The 22,293-nt window shown below is 44.2% G+C and overlaps 1 protein-coding gene across 6 annotated transcripts; it reads left to right on the plus strand.

Annotated features, from left to right (window-relative positions):
- The first annotated feature begins 1,517 nt into the window (after positions 1-1,517).
- LOC133040683 (tropomyosin alpha-3 chain) lies at positions 1,518-22,244 on the plus strand. 6 transcript variants are annotated; one of them, XM_061120742.1, is made up of 9 exons: positions 1,520-1,745; positions 7,497-7,630; positions 8,965-9,082; positions 9,168-9,238; positions 9,913-9,988; positions 11,244-11,306; positions 11,494-11,563; positions 12,529-12,607; positions 20,889-22,244. In XM_061120742.1, exons 1-9 carry the CDS (start codon positions 1,614-1,616, stop codon positions 20,890-20,892), a joined length of 747 nt encoding a protein of 248 aa, XP_060976725.1. In that variant the 5' UTR covers positions 1,520-1,613; the 3' UTR covers positions 20,893-22,244. The 6 variants fall into 6 exon arrangements, with proteins under 6 accessions (XP_060976728.1, XP_060976727.1, XP_060976725.1 ...); XM_061120745.1 differs by lacking the exons at positions 9,913-9,988; positions 12,529-12,607; positions 20,889-22,244 and adding exons at positions 10,542-10,617; positions 19,312-19,406 and having other exon boundaries at positions 1,518-1,745; XM_061120744.1 differs by lacking the exons at positions 9,913-9,988; positions 20,889-22,244 and adding an exon at positions 10,542-10,617 and having other exon boundaries at positions 1,519-1,745; positions 12,529-12,611.
- The last annotated feature ends 49 nt before the right edge of the window (positions 22,245-22,293 follow it).

Raw genomic sequence — 22,293 nt, forward strand, 5'->3', positions numbered from 1 at the left:
AGTCATGTCGGACTCTTAGCAACCCGTGGACAGCAGCGTACCAGGCTCCTCCGTCCATGGGATTTTCAAGGCAAGAGTACTGGAGTGGGGAGCCATTGCCTTAGATTTCTCCAAAGAGAGCTGGGAAAGTTCTTAGGCCATCAGGGCACAGCTTACTGAAACTTGAAAGCCTGCTTTTTTCTTTCCATTTCCTGGGGGGAGCGAGAGGGGCGGGGTGTAAATCAGTGTATAGGTTACTCTATCAAGCAAATTATTTATTGTCTGAGTTGTTTCTGTTTCCTCTGATTAGTCTAAATGCTCAGTATTTCTAAATGCAGATAGTTGCAGACAGCCTCTGGTGGGAGTGTCTTCAGAACAAGGCATTGAGCGCAGCACCAATGTCTTACTTATCAATCTTCTTGGGGGTCAGGATTCTTAATTTTAAATCCTGGTCGACATCCTAATTCTCTAGAGAAAAAGAGATCTGCAACACAGGAGAGACTTATTACTATTACTTACTGAGAAGGTGGGAGGAATACAAAAAATAAGAGGGAAGAGAAAAATCCCCCAGGCTCTTCATTACTGTGCTTCTAAAAATCCTGGATGGCAATGTCTGTAGGGGTGGTTTCTAACTGACAAACAGCTCCTGGGGTACCTGGAAGCAGAAGCAGTGTGAAATTGGTGAAAGTTATAACACAGAGGGAAGGCTGAGATCCATAATACTATACACAGTTTTTCAGATGCTCCTATCAGTGCTATTGCACAAAGGATCTGGTGACACTAGTCTGTAACAGAGGACTCCTGATAAAATGGAGACTGAAGACACCTTCCTCACCTACAAAAGGAATTGTAAGCGATGATTAATTACAAAGCCCTGAAGCATTCAAGGTTTGGAGAGGCTGGTAAATCACTGGGTATACTGATTCTCAAAAGTAACAGGGGAAAAGACCAGTATTCTAAATAGAACACGTTCATAACGTGTCAAACAGAACGAGAATTTTGCCAACCCCCCCCCCCCCCCCCATTAATTCCCTTCACTGACTTTCAGGAGATGGGAGAACACCTACCTGAGCTGACTTTGAAAGGAGGCTGGAGAGCAGCACTGTTGAAGAGGAGGCCCAGAAAGTCTAGGCTTTTCTTAGCACCTGGGTTTGGAGCATTTGTGGGGTGGATGAAGTAGAGGCTTGTGGGGTGTTTAGGTTGTGGAGAGGACACAGGATGCCAGGAGTGAGGGGTCAACTGCGAGTGCGTAAAGGCCGCGCAAGCCAACCATTGTGGGCGGCCTGCCCAGCTGCTGGACAGGCTTAACCACTACGCGCCTTCTGGTTACCATGGTAGCCCTCCCTCTTCCCAACCCCGCCCTCCTTTGCTGGCCGGAGGCAGAGTCTGGAAGCGGTCGCCCAGGGGTACGGGGCGAGCCCGCCCCTCGCTTTCGGCCGCGGGCCTCCCTCTAGTGGACTGCCTTCCCGCCTGCCTGGCGGTGGGAGGGCGCGGCGGTCGTAGCGTCACATCCGGGCGGGTGGGTGAGTTCCGGTATTTCAGGGCGGAGCAGGCGGAAGTAGGGGTGAGAAGCGGCTGCAACGCCGAGCGGAGGAGGCAGGAACCCGAAGGCAAGCAGGAGCTGGGTGGGGACCATGGCCGGGATCACCACCATCGAGGCGGTGAAGCGCAAGATCCAGGTTCTGCAGCAGCAGGCCGATGATGCAGAGGAGAGGGCCGAGCGCCTCCAGCGGGAAGTGGAGGGGGAAAGGCGGGCCCGAGAACAGGTACGGCGAGAGCGAGGCGCGGGAGGGAGAGGCAGGAGCCGGAGCAGATGGGACCCCGAAGTGGGTCCGGATTTGTGCGGTGGAACACGGTCCTTAGGGGGCCAGCATACTCCGAGATGAAGTTGAAGTCCGGAGGATGGGTGGGGCTTAGCTTCACTTGGACCTCAAGTGGGTGAGGGGGACACTGGCTGCTGGAGCAAGCAGACTTGACTTTTGAAGGAATTGAGCCTCACGGGGTCTGAGGCGTGGTTTTCTTCCTCTTTTCTCCCAGCTCATTCATTCAATCCCTTCGAGTCGGGCGCGGTCAGGGGAGGGGCTCAGCGGCCTCTCCCTCCCCCACTTCCCGGTGGGGTGGGGGACTTTGCTCTCGTTTGGGGTTTCCGGCCCAAAGGGTGAGAGTAGGTGGATGCCTCTCTGATCTGGAGGGGAGCAGCGCCGAATTTACAGTGAAAGGGTGGGGGGTGGAGGGTGGGAACAGCCGGAAAGCCCCCGGCCTGGCCTGCTGGCAGCTTTTCCGCTCCCTCCTCCTGCTCAGGAAATGAGGCAGCAGTCGACTGAGGAAGCGGTGCCCTCCCTGGAGGAGGTTGAGGCCACAGCACCGCCTCCCATCCTCCGGTCTGGGGCCCTTTCCTCTTAGGGGGAGCACTGGCAGCTGCTAAACCCACTCTGTCGACGTGAAACTGGAGGGGAGGAGATAGTACCCTCACTGCCTCTGTGAGTGCAAATGTAGGAACGAACAAAACCTGCCTAGCTCCCATGACTACCTCCTGGAAGGCGGGAGCTTCTGCCAGATTCAGGCCTTTATTGCTGGAGTGTGAAGAGTGCAAGCTGAACCGTTTAAGAACACTTCTTCCAAGCAGAGCTGATAAGCGAGAGTATGTGGTAGAGAATCTGATGAAGTGCCAGTTTCTGTCAAGGTTTCTGGTTGCCCTAGTCAGTGTGGCTGATGGAGTTTCAAGGGGTCTATTAAGGGATGTTACTACTCTGCTACGTTCCCAAGTACCCACTGTAGTGTCTGGGTTTTTTTTTTTTTTTTTCGTTTAATAAATATTTGCTCAACTAAAAGTTGAAACATAATATGCTAATCGATTGAACGGTGATTCTTTTTTTTTTTTTTTTATTAGTTGGAGTGAACGGTGATTCTTGAAACTGCTTTCTGTTGAGAAGTGGTGAGCTAGTTTTAGTAAGCCATAGGTTTTGCACGATCTAGGGTGCAGTCTAGTGGGTAGGACTGATTTCCTGAGTCGAGGCTTTGGTTTTGGAGGATCCTGAGACTGGAGGGGAAAGTAACTGTTGCTAAAATTTGAAGACCTAATGAAAGAACTCTTGTGGTTTATTGGTATTCCTTGTTCTCCCCTCCCCTCTTTTGGGCAGTGGCTGAGAATTAATGTTTTGGGGAAATGAGAGAAGCAGCTGCCCTCCAGGTTAATACTTGAAGATTGTTAGAATAGTCATTTCTTTTTACAACTGGGCATGGAAATGCTGGGAGCTTGGTTTCCTCAGTCACTCATTTCTCAGTGGATTTTCCCTCTGTTCATTATACTCGTAACTTCTTTTTTTTTTTTCCCCCCGTAACTTCTAATTATCATTCTAGTGAGATGAACTGGCTGGGTGACTCTTTATGACTAGTGACACTTTCTCATTTCCTTTGTTCTGGAGACCAGATCCCCTTAAAGGGGGAGACAGGGTGGCTTTAAGGAACTGGCCTTGTGTTGACCTAGAGCCAGGCTCAAAGAAAGGGCATGCTAGGAATGGTTCTAGGGTAGATGATGTAGTTACCCCCACCCTCAGTAGCCCCCAGGACTTGGTTTCCCCCTAAGATGTCCTGGACATTCACTGCACTCAGGATTTGGTAATTTTCCTTGCAGGGAAATTTCACTCCTTTTTTTTCCCCAACCTGGGCTGATAGGTGAGAGACAGCAGAGTGAGCAGCTTCAGGTTTTTCTTAAGCTTCTCCCTCACTCAGAGCCTGCAAGATTTGCTTACTGAGCTGAGTGAGATCTAGTGAGGAAGCCCTCACTCAGATGGGGAAGTAGAGTGATAGTTAAATATTTATGAAACCAGTCTTTTCTACCCCCCAGCTTGAAAAGTGCCTAATCTTTTGACTTTCTGCTCTAGTGAACTTTGAATTCCTCCTGAGGAAACACCTGTGGGAAGGGAGGGAGGGGGGGAGTGCCTGAACTACCTGTTATCCTCTAGGGCATTCTGGAATGTGGATTTTGTAGGCTCTTCCCGCCTGGAGCTGGAAGCTCTGCCCCCGCTTATGATATTGCGTGCCATTAGTGGGATTGTCACACAATTACTTCTCTAGTTGCTTTGTGTTATCATCCAACCCTCCTTGGGAAGCTGGATGAGTCCAGAGCCCACCAAGTGGTTCTGGAAACCATCTCTCCTGCTCTTGACCTGGAGATGATGTATCCTTTATAATGTAGTGCCTTGTCAAATCCACTTTCGATTTTGAATCTCCTTTTACTTTTTTGCGAAACTGAAACAGATGGCAACATAATATTTCAGTGCAGTCTTTTCCCTCATCTGTGTGTGTGTGTTGTGGTGGTGGTAAAGATACACAGTGGTAAATGTTTACTATTTTAACCATTTTTAAGTGTACAATTCACCTTGTCTGTTTTTAATACTTGTCTCCTAACTTCTGGTATTTCTCGCTCTTTTTTTTCCCCCTGGTCTAAAAAAAATTTAGGAATACTATTGAGGGAGTGAGTGGGCTTGGAATAGCAGTTTGATTGTGGCCTTATTCCCAAATTCCTAGTCTGCAGGGAGTGGGTGGTGGTGGTGGTTAGACTGTCTGGCCATTGTGTGGCTCTCTTCTGTTGGTAGGGTCTGGTGGGATAAGCCACTGACTTTATCACCTTTCCTTGGTTTAGGTTGACTTTCCTGTTGATTACCTTTCTTTTTCTTACTTCATACTAAGAGCACATACTCATAGGGGAGAGGCAAATAGCCCTTTGCTCTGAGTGCGTCCGCTTAGTCTCCACCTTTGTTTACTCTGGAACAGATACTCTGCTCCCTTCCTTCCAACTTGCCTCCCCCTTGATGAAATTTAAAGTCCCCAAGGACACAGTATCTCCCTGGGTAGATACATTTGTGAACACTGTAAACCAGAGCAGTCCTTTACTCACAGGGCTCAAGCCTAACTTTTCCATTACTCTTTTCCTTTGAATTTCATCTCTGGCTTTTGTCTAAAACGAGAAACCCTGGAGTGTCAGAATACCAGATTTAGGCTAATCCCCTTCTGTCCTTGGCCCTGATCTGCCTCTGAACACCAGTCTCCTATCTTTCCTACCTTAATGGGTTTGGTGCTCTTGGGCAATCTGTTCAGTGTGAAGGATGGTAGCACTTAAACTCATTTCCTAGCTGAAGCTGTTGTCAGCCATCTTCTGAAGTGACTCAGTCGCTGCTTTGTTCTCTCTGGCCTTGAGATCTTTGCTTACTGGGTAGTGGAGAATCCTATTATTACCTGAAGGAAGGACCTCACAGTGTACCTCCAACCTAGGCAGGGGTGAGCGGGCTGAAAGATCAAAACCGTATGCTAAACCTAGGATGATATACAGCATGAAGTTAATGTTTCCCGGGGCCATGTTTTCCATTGTCACCTGCAGAAGTTAGTCCCACTTAATTGACCTGAAAGGGACAGGCATTGTGCATAGGTTCTGGCTGGAAGGAGGAGTCAGGTAGGTGTCTTCCCTTATTCCTTTAAATATTAAACAGATCTTGATTCTGCAAGCTTTTGTTCACTGTAAAGAGAACTGATCCTCTGTAGGAAGAGGAAAAAAAGAGAACAGTGACTACCTTGCTCTCCTTCTGCTCCCCACGGGGGTCTCCAAAGCTTTTGCCGTGGGACTCCCATCCTGCATTCTGTTTTTGGTATGGGCTTGTTCAGTGTACGCATGCTCTGATTAGGGCACCAAGTCGTGTTTTCTCCTCCTCCCTTTTCAGCCTTGCGAAGAATTCTATTGTAAATGCTGATTTGTGGGAGAAACTGCCCGAGCCAGCTTGTTGTCATGGAAACTCTACACCCCCGCCCCCATAGCCTGTTATCTTTACTTCATTTGGGTAACTGCTGGTGAGCTGGGTGGGGACTTAGATTTCATGAGCTTCCTTCAAATCTGGGTTCCGTCTTCTTTTTTTTTTTTTTTAAGTTCTAGGCATCTGAAGGTAGTGGGGTGGGGTAAATGATTGAACTGTCAGTTCTCAGTTCTTCTTTCACAGTTCTTGCCTGATAGCCAGATTCATAACAACCTTGACCGGTTAGCCTTTTTGAACTTGTGAGGTAAAATCTGTGTTGTCCTAGGTTTCCTGAGATAGGACCAGAGAATACTCATCTTTGTGCTATTTTGAATAGAGATGCAAACGGTTTCTTAGTAATTTCAGCTTATGTAGACATGTTGATTTTCTTTTCTTGTAGGGCAGTGGTTATATAGCCCCAGCCCCTGCAGTTCCTTGAATCTCCCATGTTTGTATTTGGAACTTTTTGTGTGCTACATAACCCAGTTTTTAACAGGAGTCTTTTGGGCTATATCCCTTCCCATAGGGGCTGGTGGCCCAGATTATCTCTATAGCTACCCCCGCCCCTGACTGCCAGGAGGAAATCAGGGTAATAGAATTCAGGCACAATCTGGGCTGTAGAAGAGAGATCGTGTTTACCAAGCATTTGGATAAGCATCTGAACTGGGTAGTGTGCTGGGCAGGGTAAATTCTTGTGCAGTTGTGACGGTCAGTGTGCTTGCCACCAGCAAAGGTGTGGGGAGGGGAAGGGCAATCATAAGAGAGAGGCTTCTTTACCCGCAGAATTCATGCTCGTGCGGCTGCCCCCTTCTTTCCTTGCTTCTTATTCCATGGCCCAGGAGGAGGCATGGGATAACTTGGACTCCAACCTGTGCTTTTTACTGTGGGGTGGGAGCCAGGGGGAAGATTGTCATACACTGTAGTGGAGGGTGAGGCTAAGGGAGTGACTTGAGGAACAGAAAGGGTCACAATTCAGAAATTCGGAGGGGTGGTGGAAGGCCTGGAGGGAACATTCTCTTCTGCCCCCAGTTTTTTTGGTAATGCCATCAAAGCAGATAATTTTAGCCCAAAGAAACTCCTTGTAGTCAACTTTTAAAAGGTGGGAGGTGGGGGCCAGTTGAAAGGGTGGAAAGTCGGTATCCCAATATTCCATCCTTTTGTTTTCTGATCTGGAAGGTCCTTCTGGAAAACATTCTCTTGGCTAATCATCCTCTTGTTGGGTGTGTTAGGGTAAGGTTATCAGAGGGTTATCAGAGAGTTAAGCAGCAGATTAACAGATAGTCCAAGATTCCCTCTTTGAGAAACCTTTTTTTATTTTTCCACTTTATGTGACACTTATGGGAAAGCTGCTGCAGAATAAGACATGTCTCTAAGCCAGAACTCAGGCAGACCCCTTCACTGGCTTACCTTTTCTGACACTAGCATGTTTAGGAATTTGAACTGAGTCCAGAAAGGGGGTGGTACTAACTGACACTGGGCTGGGCAAGGAACTGAGTTTTGAAACACTTTTCCTGTGGAACATATGGGAATTCATTGATGGGAAAGGGAGGAAAATGCCTGTAATAACACAGAGTGTATAGTCATGTCTTCTCGGTCTTACGTGCATCTGAGTTAAGGCAAGTTCTACCCTGCTTCCTCATGGTGGTATTCAACCCGTCTTAGTGTCATAGTAAGTTCAGTTTCTTTTCACCATGCTCTGCCTCCTTTTCCCATTCTTTCACTTAAACACAGGCTGAGGCTGAGGTGGCCTCCTTGAACCGTAGGATCCAGCTGGTTGAAGAGGAGCTGGACCGAGCTCAAGAGCGCCTGGCCACTGCCCTGCAAAAGCTGGAGGAAGCTGAGAAAGCTGCTGATGAGAGCGAGAGGTATGTAGCAGGGCCTGATGAAGTGTGGATTTCAAAAGTTGTTCATAATGGTTCTAATCAAACAGGTTCCTTAAAAACCTATTTTTTTTTTTTAAAACAGTGACCTGTCTTTACAGGATCTTCTTTCCTTCTGTCCCTCATATTCTCTACATATGAAAACCGACAGAGTAAGGGTTACGTGGACCCATGACCCTTGGGTAATGGTGTTTCTCTATAAATAAATTCACCTGGTAATAGTATTGCTGTAGTGGCCTCCATTTAGCACCCACTCAAAGCAGTTCTCAAAGTGAGGTTCCAGGCCAGCTGCACCTGGGAATTTGGGAGAAAGTCCCATCAGCAGCCTCTGCCACTCATCAGTGGATCAGAGGTGGAGCCCAGCAATCACTGATTTAATAAGCTCTCACTTCCCTGACTGCACTGTTAGAATCATGGGAGTGCATGGTAGGGATCTTTGGGGGGTTTAAAAAATACGTCAGAATGCCTGGGTCCTGTCCCAAATCAGTTAGAACCCATTGTGAAAGGGGCCTGGTCATTTGTAAGGGGGCCTGGCTATTTTTAAAGCTCTCCAGTAAATTTTTGGGGGAGTACTGCATGGCCTCGCTTGCAGGATCTCAGTTCCCCAACCAGGAATTAAACCCAGGACCCAGCAATGAAAGCCCAGACCTCTAACCACTAGGCAACCAGAGAACTGCCCCCTCCATCAATAATTCTAATGTGTGCCCAGGGTTAGAATCACAGTCCTTGAACCAGCTCATCTTTGTTGAAAATAGCCAATTGGCTTCTTGCCACATGTGACCTAAAATAAGAACAAAAGTGTGTGATGACTTGCACAAACTAAGACTTTTCAGAATTAAAAAAATTCCTTGTTGGGAGTACATTAACACAGTGCAGCCATGAACATAAATAAGACAGCTATGTGTATACTATTATAGAATAGTGGCCAAATTATAGAAAGTGGGGAAAACAAATTGCAGAGCAGTGTAGTATGGTTCTTTTGGGGCGTGGGGAAAGGTGATGAGATTTTTGGTATATAAAACATTTCTGGAAGGATTATCACATTTGATGAGCAGGACTAGAATTAGGGAGACTTTTTGCATTAGACCTTTAGACTGTTCATTTAAATGTTTGATTTTTTAATAAGGATGTATTTATAAGAAAAGATTTTAAGCAGAATAATTCAACTAAGGTGAGAAGGTGCTATGAAAATTCTTTTTGAGTAACACAAGCAGGGAGGCATGGGCTTTACATGGTGCAGTCCCGGGTCCCTTAGAGTTGAGCTGATGACAGACTCCCCAAGCTGTCGGTGCTGCATTTGTCCATGTTGTTTCTGGCAGAGGTATGAAGGTTATTGAAAACCGAGCCTTAAAAGATGAAGAAAAAATGGAGCTCCAGGAAATCCAACTCAAAGAAGCTAAGCACATTGCAGAAGAGGCAGACAGGAAGTATGAAGAGGTATGGCACTCTTAGCTCGTCCCTCTCTCTTCAGTGGTATCGGCCCCTTTGCTTCACTGAACTGTACCCTTCTCTTTTCCCGTAGGTGGCTCGTAAGTTGGTGATTATTGAGGGAGACTTGGAACGCACAGAGGAGCGGGCCGAGCTGGCAGAGTCGTGAGTATCTTGCCCCCCAAATCTTGCCGTACCATTCTGTTCCTTTCCTTTTGGCTTGGGCACTAATGTGAATAAACTAGCATTTCTTCAACCTTGTTAAACAGGACCTAGAGAGTGGGAGTCATTTAGAGTGCTTTTTTTCTTTTAGCCCTAAGAATGGCTTTGGGCTTTCTTAACTGTCTTAACTCACGCCATGTGACAAATGAGACTTCCTGATTTTTTGTTGGGAGGGTTTATAAATTGAGGGGAAGATGAAATCTAAAAAAAAAAAAAAATGGTGAACTGTTGGCCGGCAGGCCTACTAGGTCCTTCAAACTGGGTTCTGCTTCTCCTTGAGGCATTGAAGTGGCTGTGCTGACTTAAGATCTGTCTCTGTTCTTACTACTTCTTTAAGCTGCTGGGGAACTTTTGGGCAAAGGCAGACAAGACCTGTTCCCCTGATGGCACCTTCTGGGCCTTGTTTAACAAAGTCCATGCTGATACAGATTTATTTGTGCTTCCCTTGCATTTCCCTCTCCTAGACATGACATATCATGACCATGGTGATGTTTTTCTTTCCATTTTTTTTTTTATTTTTTTCCCATTTTGCTGCTTGTTTCCTTGCTGTGTTCCTTTTTGACCTTTCTCCCTCCCCACCACCTGGCTTGTGCGATCCCTGTGACTATCACTAACAGCCGTTGCCGAGAGATGGATGAGCAAATCAGACTGATGGACCAGAACCTGAAGTGTCTGAGTGCTGCTGAAGAAAAGGTACTAACCATTAAACCCACGGAGAGGTTCTGTGTATGGTGTGATTTTGTTCGGTTTTGTTTTTGTTCTGTTTTGCAGCTGCCTCCCCTCCACTGGTTGGTTTGTTGAGTGCTTTCCCATCTCTTCATGGAATGCTCCATTCCTCTCCACTTACTTGGCATCTTTCATCTCTCCTTTCTGATTACTTCACTGCCTCTCCACAGGGTCTCGCCTTCCCTTGGGTGATGTGGGGGACTCTTTGGGTTGGGCATCCGTCCCCACTTCCACCCCAGGTAGCTGTTACGGTTTGTTCCTGGTAGTGATCTCTCAGGTGTTTTCTTTACCAGTGTCCGAACACTCTGAGTCCCAGCCCAGGAGGGTCCAGCTCCTGATGTGTTCTCTGGTGGAGGGAGGAGGGTTGATGCTTGCTCAGGTTACCTGGGAACTTCTCTTTTCCCCAGTATGCCTTCCAACTCTCTCTACATATAGGTTCAATTCATGTCTGTGTGTCTCTCTCCCTTTTTTTATTCTCTTCTTCCCCTTTCCTCTCCTGCGGTATTTAAAATATTCACAGTAAGTGTTCTGAGCTGGAGGAGGAGCTGAAGAATGTCACCAACAACCTCAAGTCTCTTGAGGCTCAGGCGGAGAAGGTAGGGGCTGGTTTGTAAGAGTGACAGGCTTTGGGGCCTGGGCCCAGCCCTGCCCTTGATGAAAAATGGGAGAAACTCATTCCTTATATAATCCAGTGAGAGGTATCCACCTATTCTCTCCAGGTTCGGGTTTAGTGCCAATTCCCGTGCACTTTGACTGCTGTAGTTAAAGTGACTTCTTGGTCTCACGTCCCCCGGGGTACCTTCTCCTCAGGCTGATACTGCCGTGCTGGCGTTTGGGGGCAACAAGTAGGATCAGATCTGAAACCTAGTGGGCATAAAGAAAGATGGCTTGTCTTCAGCTTCTTGTGGGACTGTTTCAGCCACATGGCCTCCAGGTGTCGTCACATTTACTCATTAACCTGGAGGCAGGAAGAATGCCTTCCTGTGTTGATCAAAGCCTAGGTCCATTTTAAAAATAATGGTCCTGGTGGAGTCTGAGGTTATCATGGCTCCAAGGACATTTGTGGGTTTTAAGAACTGTTTGTTCTGAAACAGCCTTGTTCTTTCTCATGGATCATCCAACACATTCAATCCAAGAGGATGTTGAATGTAAATGTCGGGAGCGGGGTGTCATCTGTGTAAGCAATATCTATCCTGAGATGTTTATTCTACTTCTCTTACAGTACTCTCAAAAAGAAGACAAATATGAGGAAGAGATAAAGATTCTTACCGATAAACTCAAGGAGGTGAGCTGGGGGGATTATATATGAGGAGGGGGGCCCCAAGACATTGAGAGGCATATAAGGCATTGTGTTGACTTAGACTAGCTGGCTTTGGTTCTGAAAATTATAGAAGCAGAAGGTGGAAAAGATAGAGGCCCTTCTCGAACTGTCTTATTTATCTCTGATTCTGACTCATTTCATGTTCCCCCAGGCAGAGACACGTGCTGAGTTTGCTGAGAGATCGGTAGCCAAGCTGGAAAAGACAATTGATGATTTGGAAGGTATGGAGCCTGGTGAGGGATTAAAATTAATAGAGAGGAAGACCTTGCCCTTTAATGCTCTTCCCCTCAACACCAAAAGGATTTGGTAGTGACCTGGCATGCATCCTATGCCCTGTCTGTGCCACAGCCAGGTGAAATGGGTCAAATCTTGGAGCTGGATTTTTATACTTCATCTTTTCCTTTAATAAGACTTAACCTAATATTCTGGAATTTGTATCCTCCCCTTGGAGGAGATTGGTCATGGCATGTATCCTCATGTCACCCCATGGCTACTTTGGGCAATCTTGCTCACCACTCGAGTTGTGGGGGGAACCTCACCAAGGGAAGCAGTGGTGGAATGGCCACTTCTCAGAGCTGACCAATGCCAGGGGCTTTCTGAATGCTTCCTGCCCCTGCAATTTGGCAGCTGCATCCACCCTAACAAGGAAAAGTTTGTACTTTGCTCTGAGAAGTCTGAAATATGCTGCTTTGGTACACTCTGGGTAGCAGAATATTCTTTGGGAGAGTTCGCGGCAGGCAACCTGTAGAGCAAAGGGGCCAAGAATATTGGTCATGCTTGGTAGGTCTGAATATTAAGTGTCTTGAGTATTAATGTATATTTTCTCCTTTTTCTATTTTTGTTAAATTCAGCAATATCACTACTAGGAATTAGGTTCGCTGGGTGGGAGTGGTATCCTCTTGAGTGCCTTTGGTAATTGGAATTTCTAGTCACGACTATGCCCAGGTTCTCAACCTTTGCTGCAATTGATTAGAGGTATCAGAGGGATCAAGAAGTCTGGTTGGTCTTGGGGACAGTGGATCTGAAAATAGCCAGTCATGGCTACCAGGATAGATATTCTCCTAACGGTGGGATTAGACCCGTGGTCACGCTTTCCCTCATTTCTAACGATTCCCTCTCTTCATCTGCTTCTGATACCTTTTACTGTGTGTCCTCATTCCTCCCTGTGGTTCCTGTGCCTGTCCAGATGAGCTCTATGCCCAGAAACTGAAGTACAAGGCCATTAGCGAGGAGCTGGACCACGCCCTCAATGACATGACCTCTATGTAACTATCTGATAGCAGAGTGGGGCTGGGACCTTGGCTTGGGGGCGGGTGGGGGTACAGACTGTGCATAGCGTGCTCTGCTTTTGTCTTCTGGAAACTAGAATCTCCACTCTTATCTTTAAAACATTGGTGCTGGTTACTTGTTGGCAAAAGCTGCGGAGGCATGTAATCCTGGATCAGTGGTAGAACCCTGATCTATGTGTAATTTTTGTACTTTTTATTCACGGTCCTTTCATTATGACACCGGGATTTTCCCGTTTGGTTCTTAAGTTTAGTCTCAGAAGAGTTACTGCTTAAGATAATCATGTTGTCATACAATTAAAGAACTAGGGCCCAGAGAGCCAGTGACTTGGGCCATAGCACCCAGACTTCCCTGGTGTGTATGGTTTGTACCCTGATACTGAAGTTCAGGTGAAACACCCATGATTGGAAATCCCAAATTTACCTAAAAGGCTGAGCCACATCCCAGAGCAAGCCAGGTAGTAAAAAGCACCAAAAAGAGTTGTGGGGGCCTTCATCTGTTTGCTGTGGATCCCTGATCCTTGACGCTAATCTGCCTTTTCCCCACTAACCCTGAAAAGAAGCCAAATGACTCAGGCTGCAGTGTCTGGCTATCTTTTACCATTCCTACCGCCACCTCTTCCTTTTTCTCCTCTTCCTTTCTCCCAAATTGCTGTCTAGATTGATGCTTGTCCTTCTCACCTAGAGTCTCCTTACTTTTTCACACAGATAATTATCACCGTTTCTGCTCTGTTCTGGATCTACCCCCTTTCCTCGGGGAACCCAACGCCCCACTCTCGCTCTGGATTCCATTTGGGTCAGCCTGGCTGATCCCCAAGGCATTAAGATGGGCGGGGGGGAGGTGGCCACAAAACAACTTATGTATTCTCTTCCACCCCTCACCCCAAATTAAAATGTTAAGCTGCCGGAAGCCTCATGCCACCCTGCATTTGTGTCATTGACAAAGCTGCTGCTGTCCCTAAAAAGGAGCCTTGGGGGTGTGATGTGGGGCGCAGCTATTGTAGGCTCTCCCTTCTCTGACTTATATAATCAAAGCCACTTTTGTGTGTGTCTATTTTTTCTTGACATTTAAATTCAACTGATCTATCAGAGTGGTGGACTAGGAGAGGTTCCTTAGAATAGGAGCTCTAGTTTGACACTCAAGCTGAGTGAAATTATCCAAGTCCTTTACTTCCAGGTTCTTAAATCATCCTATCTGGAATGTTTGTCTTCTCCTTAGGCTCTTCTTTTAGAGACCACTGAAGTACCTCTCAATATAGCCTCTTTTCCCTTTTACCAGTGGTTCATACTCAGAATACACGGTGGACCCAAATATGTGATTGCTGAAATTGACTAAGTATATTGCCACAAGTCAGAGAAAGTACATAATAGGTAGAATTTCCAGCAGTTATAAACCTTTCTTACATATTTGAGGCTCACTACTATTTGCCTGCTAGTATATGCTAGTGGAATATAAGTGATAAATGATTGTTACTGGAAAAATGAAAACAATCAGTCATGCATATTTCAAATGTCATCCACAGGTACCACGTTTTTTAGTACATGCATAAATATGGTAAATTGCTTCTAGTAGGATTGTTCCTAAGTTCATGTTGTGGAATTAAATATCAACCTTCCGGAAATTGCTGATTTACATAGCAGAGATAGTTTAATCTGGGTAGTGTAATCATTGATCATACTTATCTAGCACCTAAGTGTAATCTACTTAGTACTTCAGTTTCTTAGCACAGTATATATTTAAAATTTGGCTTTCTTTTAAACAGATATGACCAGGTATAGAGGTTTTTCTCTAATTTAAAACTTTAGGTACCATTAAATTCAGTTTTCTTTCTGTCTGTACCATTTCTTTTTGCCATACAGCCTTTGTGGTTAAGGTACAGGTTGTTACTAGTTTGGGCACAGGGTATTAAGATGGAGGCATCTTCCTTACTCTCAGGTTGCTCAGAATCTAGTAGGACAGAAAACATGTATAAAACTAAAGATGAAAAAAAAAAAAAAACTAAAGATGATGTGTGATGAGTACCCCAAATAATCAAGTACCTTCAGAGGGAGGAAGAGGTTGATTGCAGTGTTGATGATAAGAGAAGTGTCATGATAGGAGGCACATGCAAGTTACTTAATAAACATGTTGAAACTTTCCTCTTCATTTTTATTGGATTCCAAAAGATTGGATTTTTGACAGTCTGGTTGAAGGAAAGTGGGTCTTGAGCATTTTCATCAAAGAGAAGCAAAAGAACAAAGGCATAGAATTGGGAAGGACACCACAGGTTTAAGCGTCCATTTAGATAAAGTAGGGAACAGGTTTGTGCTGTAATCAGGCTGGAGAGTTTTAATTTTGTTTTGTAGGTGATGGGGGTACCACTAGAGATTTTGAACAGGATGTGTTCTTAGTAGAAGAGTTAATTTGGCAACTAAGTTAAGAACATATTGGAAAGGGAGCAGATTATCAAAGTGATCCATTAAGGCAATGATTCCCGGATTTCATTCATTTGCATATCAGTTTTGACTGCTTTTTCCATATTTACATGCAGCCTACACTATTTTCTTTTAATTTGCTCATTTTAAAATTTCTTAGGCTAAAAAAAAAAATTTCTTACACTACACAATTCTAACTTGAAATCAAAAGTTTTGACATGTGCTAGTGTTTTTTTCCTAATGAACATTAAAATCATGTAGCTAATTAAGTTCACAAAAGTATGCTGTCTGCAATCTTCTCACATATCACTAACAGTGACTGTACCACAGTTTAGGAAATACTGGGATAGGTTATTGCAGTTTCCCAGGGAGAAAAATCTGACCTAGATAGTGGTATTAGGGGATGGTGCTGACCATGGGCATTATGACGGGTGGTCACTAAATGCAAGAAGGAAGCATCAAGGATGACTGGTTCTGAACCTAGGAAAATGGTGGTATTAAAGGTGTAGGGAGGTCATATGATCCTGGTTTGGGAAGGCAAGGGAAAAAGTCTGTAAAACTAGCTGGTATCCAAGATGAAAACAAATCCTAGCACTTGAGGGGGAGAGTTTGATACAAGAGAGATTTAGGAGTCTGTGAGGTTGGCAGGCAGTTTAGGCCATGGAAGTAAATTCGAATCCTAAAGACAATTGCAAATGTAAAACGAAAAACTAAGCAGAGGAAAATCTGTGTAGAGGTGGAAGCCAAATGGCACTGGTTGGAGGGATAGAAGAAATGAGTAGCTTTTTTAAAAATTTGAGTCACTGGGTGATTTCCAGTGATTCTTAACTTTTAACAGATAGAGAAGGATGATAATTGAAAATTATGAAAACATAATTATTGATGCTTTATTAATCTGAGGGTATATTTTGAGCATTAAGGACAAGGAGAGGAGCCATACTTCAAGGAGCAGAAGCAAATTGATGGAAAGGAAAAAAGAGGCATGAAGTATAGTGTAGAACAATGATGTCTGTCTGAACCTTTGACAGTGATTTCCAGTATTGCAACCACCAGCCACATGGGGCTGTTGAATACTCAGTGTGGCTAGTGTGACCCAGGAACTAAATTCTAATTCTGCTTTTAGTTCTGAATTTAATTAACCAAATGTGGCTAGTGGCTGCCATGTTCATTGTATAGTATAGTTCAGGCTGTTTTAGTATGTGGGCAGAAGGAATTGACTTTGGCACGGAGGAAGGCTTCTAACAAAGAAAAGAACTAAGAATGGAGAAAGATTAGAAGAGTGAGGTGTAGAAACCATCTTATGTTACTTGAGCCAAGACTTGCTATAGGAATAGGGTGAAGCATCAGGGTGAAGTGCTTCATCCCTTAACTTTCCTCATCTTAATTTCTAAGGAAAAAACCACAGGCTGATGTGTTGGGATCCATTCTTCCCTTCCTCGTTACCATTGTTGGGACAAGGAATGAAACAAAATGTGACTGGATCCCAAGTTACCTGACAGGTGGAACTGACCTGTTATGTTAGGCAGCCTTGTCTTAGCCACACCCAGATTCTTCCATTCTCATGATATTGGTTGAATATTCCTTAGCCTTAACATGAGGGGAGGAGTTTAAAAAAAAAAAATCTGTTCTACATCATTCCTTGAATGTGAGTCTTTAACACTGATAGAGTTCCCCTTATTCCAGGCACTCCCATCCTTTTCCTGTTACAGAATGAAATTGACCTGATTCAAACTAGTGAAGCCTAAGAATGTGTAGCATCCGTGGGATTATTCCCTGAAAGGAAAATCAGACCAAAGAGGGATTCTCTGACTTGCTTTTTGTTTGTTCGTTTTATTTGCTCTTACAGGGAACCAAGAAATTTAATGAACTAGTATCTGGTTCTGAAATTTTAGTTAATAGAAATAACAGAGTTAGAAACCTTACTTATTACAAAGTTCAAGGTGAGAAAATAATCACATTTATCTTTCTGACCTTATGCAATTCTAAAGGAACTAGAGGTTCTAGGATTTAATCAGGCAATAAAATGCTCCCACGTCTTCTCTGCCTCTTTATTTCTTCCCTAAGTGGAACAAAACTCTCCCTGACCATACTTTTTAGAGTTAGGATCCTAATAACACCTATCTTTCCTAAGACTGTGGGAGTCACACTAAGACTAACTTAGATATAGATGTTATAGAGCAGCCAGGTTGCAAATGGTCTCTGGATGTAATATAACACCAAAAAGTGCAAGGAATGAGATTTCAACACAATTTGAACCCCTACTGTTTGTCAGGATTGCCCCAGTGAATAAGACAGGTCCAATCCCAGACCTGATGGACTAGTGTAGACTAGTACAGTGTTTCTCAATGGTGGACTTTAGCCCTTTAGGTCAGGATAATTCTGGGATGTACAGAACAATCCTGTTTATTGCTGTCCCCTGCCCAATATGTCAGACCCTCCAGTTACTGTGACAATTAAAGCCTGCCCTCACACATTTCTCAATTCCCCTCTAGGGGGAGGGGAGGGAGAGTATTCCTCCTATTGTGACACTGATTTAGTAGGAAGTGCAGGTTTTAAAATTCTCTTCCAATTCTGCCCCTTAAGAAACTCTTGTTTTTTGGTTATTCCCCCCAGGATCTTTTTATACATGTATGTTTTCTGTTTTGGATAGTGTACACAAAGTGACAAGTAGTATTGTGAACACACTAGTCCCCAGCTTCTGGGTAGAACTGGGAAAACTTCAGTCCAGGAGGCAAGGTAACTGAGCAATGCCCACAGTGAGCCCACAGATGCAAGACAGAGAAGTCTTTTTCATATTGAGGTTCTGAGACCATTTTGAAACAGACTGTAAAACATAGGAAAAAACTTGTTTATGAACACCGGAGGCTGACATTAGGAGTAGACTAGGAAGACCTATCCCTCAATTTCCATTACCCTTGTGTTAGTCACATGAGTTTGAACTCACTGTCGCCCCTTTTTTATTTATTAAAAAAATTTTTCTTGTGAATCACGACTTTTTAAAAACACCTTTCATATATAAAACATATAGAGCAGTACTGACTATATTATATTGTATATTACATCTCTAATATTTATTTTATAACTGGAAGTTTATACCTTTTGACTACCTTCATCCAATACCTCCATACACACACTCTCCCTCTCTGGTAAACACAAATTTGATCTCTTTTTCTGTGAGATTGTTGAAGTGTAATTGACTTATAACACTATGTTTATATTACTGATGCACAGCATAGTGATTTGATATTTCTATACCTTACAAGACGATCACCACTCTCTACCTCTTTAAGATGTGCTCCAAGTGGAAAATCCAGATAAAACCAGGGGATTTGAGCACTTAATTACTTGTATCAGGAACACTTTTAGTTAAGAAACATCTTAATAGCAGCTTAAATAAATATGGGGTTATTTTTCTCTCATAATAAAAAGTCTTGATTTGAGCAGCTTTGGCTTGATGTAGTTGGGGTTTCTGTGATTCTTATGACCCTTTTTTTTTAGTTGAAATTTGCAACTCGAGTCATCATATCCATGTTCAAAGCAAGAAAGAAGGCTAGTTTTTCCAGAAGCCCCCAGACACACTACCTCCTACATCACTGGCCAGAACTGGATCACATGATCACCCTAAGCTGCTAGTGAGGCTGGAGAAACAGGATAGTCTTGATTGGCTTGCATTAGTAATCCACCTTCCCTGGGGCTGGCGACTGTGGCCACTAACAGGTTTGGTGAAGTTGGGTTTTGATTGGATGTGCCACTGTGATAGGTCTTTCACTCAACACCTACCACAAAAAGCATTAGAAAGTATAGGGTTATGTGAGTATGGGCTATGTATCCCAGTCTTCTGTTCATAATGCTGTATTGAATGCTTCTACAGAAAAATATTCAACTGTTCACATCGGTTCCTTACAAACGCTCATTTTTGTAAATGTATTTCTTATAAGCCAACTGTATTCCTTCTTTTGCTGTGCTTCACTTGTCTCAGTTTCTTAACCCAGGGAATAAATACTATGAAGGAGATATTTTTCTCCCTCAAAATGTCATCCTTTCACCTTGTTAGCCTGCATTTTTTATTTTATTCCTCTGTTGGTCTTTTCACCAACTGACTGAATCCTCCTTGCATCCATCCAGCCTTACAGATGCATGTTATATATACCAGGTAGTTGACAGTCTCAAGATTTACTTCTGGTACTTGACTAACTTTCCCTTTTTCTCTTTCTCCTCCTCTTTTTCCTCTCCTTCTCTTGTTTTTCTCCTCTCCATTGCTGCTGCAGAGCGTCTCTACAGCCAACTTGAGCGAAACCGCCTGCTTTCTAATGAGCTGAAGCTAACGCTGCATGATCTATGTGACTGATGGGCAGGGCTCACTGATGCCCATAAAACCGAGCTTACGGCTCACACCACTGACCTGGACCCCAGCAAAAAGCTGATTGTCTTTTTAAAGTTATTATTTTGCCCTAAGCAAATTGCTTTTTAATTGAACCAGTTAGAATAGTGTTGTCTTCCTCACTGCACTGTAAAGTGGGAACAGTCAAAATTAATACTGCCTTTCTACTCTTTTCAAGAAATTGTGGGTGATGAAGGGAGGGACCTGAGAGATTATAATGAGGAAATCTGGGAGAGTTTTCTGTTTTCCACCCTTATTTCCTGCTCTTTCACTTGTGCACTGACTGTAGGATATGTTCCTTGCATGAATGTTTTCTAACAATAAAAGGACTGACTTGACAAGATGTTGTAACTGCTTCATCTGCAGGCCCGGGGATGGGCCCTTCTGACTGGGTAGAAAAAAAGACAAGGGAAAGAAAAGGTTGTGGGATATGAATAGGTCAGTGTTGCCATTCACTTCCTTGAGTTGAAGAGCATTTTCCCCACCTCCCTAGAGCAGAGAGTGGTTTGCTTGCTGGGCAGCTTTGATTTTCCTTGATGTTCAGCTGCTAGTTTTCTTTGTGACGTTTTCCCCATTTTTCTTCTTGCTTCGTTTTCCTGGTATAATGTTTAATTGTAAGTAACTATATCACAGGCTAGTTCCCGAAGAATAACTCTGCGAAAGTCTCAACTGAGGTTTTGCTTACAAGGATATGTTTTGCAGTATTCTTTTTTTTTTTTTTTTTTTAATTTGGGTGCATCAAATCTTAGTTGTGGCATGTGGAATCTTCAACCTTAGTTGCAGCATGCAGGATTTAGTTCCCTGACCAGGAAGCAAACCTGGGCTCCCTTCCCTGCATTGGGAGCTCAGAGTCTTAGCCACTAGACCACCAGGGAAGTCCCTGTTTTGTTGTATTCATGACTTTGTTTTCTTTCTAGATTCTCTGACTTAGCTCTGGGGGTTCTTTTATTTATCCCACTAGTCATTCCTCTCCTCTATACTTGTTGAGGAAAACCTGTAGTGCACGAGGATCCTCTTGTACTCAAATTTTCAAGTTGAGATTCTACTGTTTCTACTGGTAGAAACATGCCCATCCTTGTTCTCAATGTATTAGACTCCAGCAGGCTATTTGAAGTAGGTGTTATCCTGTGGGCAAAGACTTAGAAGAGTGGATGGCTGATGCTTAACTTAAGGCCACCTCCTTCAGTGACTGAAAACTGAAAGCCTTGCTTGGGGTGTGGGGAGGAGAGGAAATGACTGATAAGGTCCCCAGCTCCCTCCCCTAAAAGTCCAGCAACACCTGTAACTTCCGTAGGCAAGTCTGAGGCCCTGAAAAACCAAGTGATGCAATAACTCACTTCTGTGGCTGAGAGGGCAGCTGCTTTATTAGTCTGCAGCTTCCCTGCAACAGGAGCAATTCTCAGAATGGGTAGACCTTGAAATTTACTTCTAGTTTTTATAACATCTCTCCTTTACCCCCATTAGATAAACTGAAATGCACCAAAGAGGAGCACCTCTGTACACAAAGGATGCTGGACCAGACTCTGCTTGACCTGAATGAGATGTAGAACACCCCAGTCCCACCCTGCCGCTGCTCCTCCCTCTCACCCCGACTCCGCTGAGGCCAGCCTGCCCGAAGCTGACCTTTAAACTGAGGGCTGATCTTTAACTGGAAGGCTGCTTTCTCCTTTCGCCACCTCTCCCACCCCCTTACTCCTGTGTCCTTTTCGCCAAACTGTCTCTGCCTCTCCCCAGAGATTCCAGTTGGGCTAGAGGCTGAGCACCTTTGGGAACAACGTTTAAGGGAATGTGAGCACAATGCAAAGTGTCTTTAAAAGCATGTTGTGATGTACACATTTTGTAATTACCTTTTTTGTTGTTGATGTAACAACCATTTGTAAAAAACATTCCAAATAATTCCATAGTTCTGAAGCAGCAGTCTAATCCCTTTCTCACTTTTGGAAGGTAACGTTTCAGCTTAATGCATATTGCCTTCTCCAGAGAGAACGGGAAAAGGTTTGGGCCTGCCTTACTGAGAGCCTAGCAGCCCAGAGAAAGGCTCCATTTGGGGAAACCTCATTGCTCTGTAAAAAGTACCCGCCAAACCAGAAAGATGATTCCAGGAGGAGTTAGCCAAAAAAAAAAAAAAAAAGTGCTGTTCAGGTTTTCAGCTTTACGGTATCTTCGGACAACTTTTTTTTTCTTTTTTCATCAGAAGTGACCAAACAATTAAGATGGTGAAACCTCTGAGACCAAATCCTTGTCCCAGCTCTACCCTGTTCCCAACTGCTCACAGAATGGATCATGTGCCCTTTATGTTGAAGTGACCACTTAATTGCTCTCCTGCCTCCTTGAAAGGAAAGAAAATTATGTTTTGCCACTGATTTAGCCATATGAAATTCATCTCATCACCCTTTTCTGGGTCTGAAGCTGCTGTCTCCAAAAGTGCCATCTCATTGTGCTTTGTATCGGTTAGTGCTGGAGAAATCTTGAAAAGCTTATGTACAAAACTTTTTAAATTTTATATTATTTTGGAACTTTACTTCTTTGGGGTTGAGGCACACTGGTCACCCATCTGCCTGTGAGAGCTCTCTACAGTCTGTGGGCTAGCAGTGTGCTGATCTTTTGAAGTTTCTTTCCCTACCCAATCCCCCTTTTTTGATGAGGTTTCAGTGAGGTCTGTTAGGTGTGCATCCTGCAGCTTAATTGGTTTAAAATGTTCTCTCCTTTGGTGTGGTCTCTTTGCAGACCAACTGGGAGAAAAAAAAACCCAATAGTGTAACTGTTTTGATACTGAAAATTGATAAATGTCTTTTTGAAATAAAGAACCAGTCCCTCCAACCATCAGAAGTACTTGCTTTTATTTCTCATTCCAAATGGGCTTTCTCCA

The sequence above is a fragment of the Dama dama genome, chromosome 20, assembly GCF_033118175.1.
Source record: "Dama dama isolate Ldn47 chromosome 20, ASM3311817v1, whole genome shotgun sequence".
Classification (NCBI taxonomy): Eukaryota; Metazoa; Chordata; class Mammalia; order Artiodactyla; family Cervidae; genus Dama; species Dama dama.

Bases quoted from the DNA above. Each gene is read 5' to 3' on its own strand.
- LOC133040683 (XM_061120744.1), top strand. From the start codon at position 1,614: ATGGCCGGGATCACCACCATCGAGGCGGTGAAGCGCAAGATCCAGGTT. The intron at 9,083-9,167 runs GTATGGCACTCT...CTTTTCCCGTAG, and splicing joins CAGACAGGAAGTATGAAGAG to GTGGCTCGTAAGTTGGTGAT. The intron at 10,618-11,243 runs GTAGGGGCTGGT...CTTCTCTTACAG, and splicing joins TTGAGGCTCAGGCGGAGAAG to TACTCTCAAAAAGAAGACAA.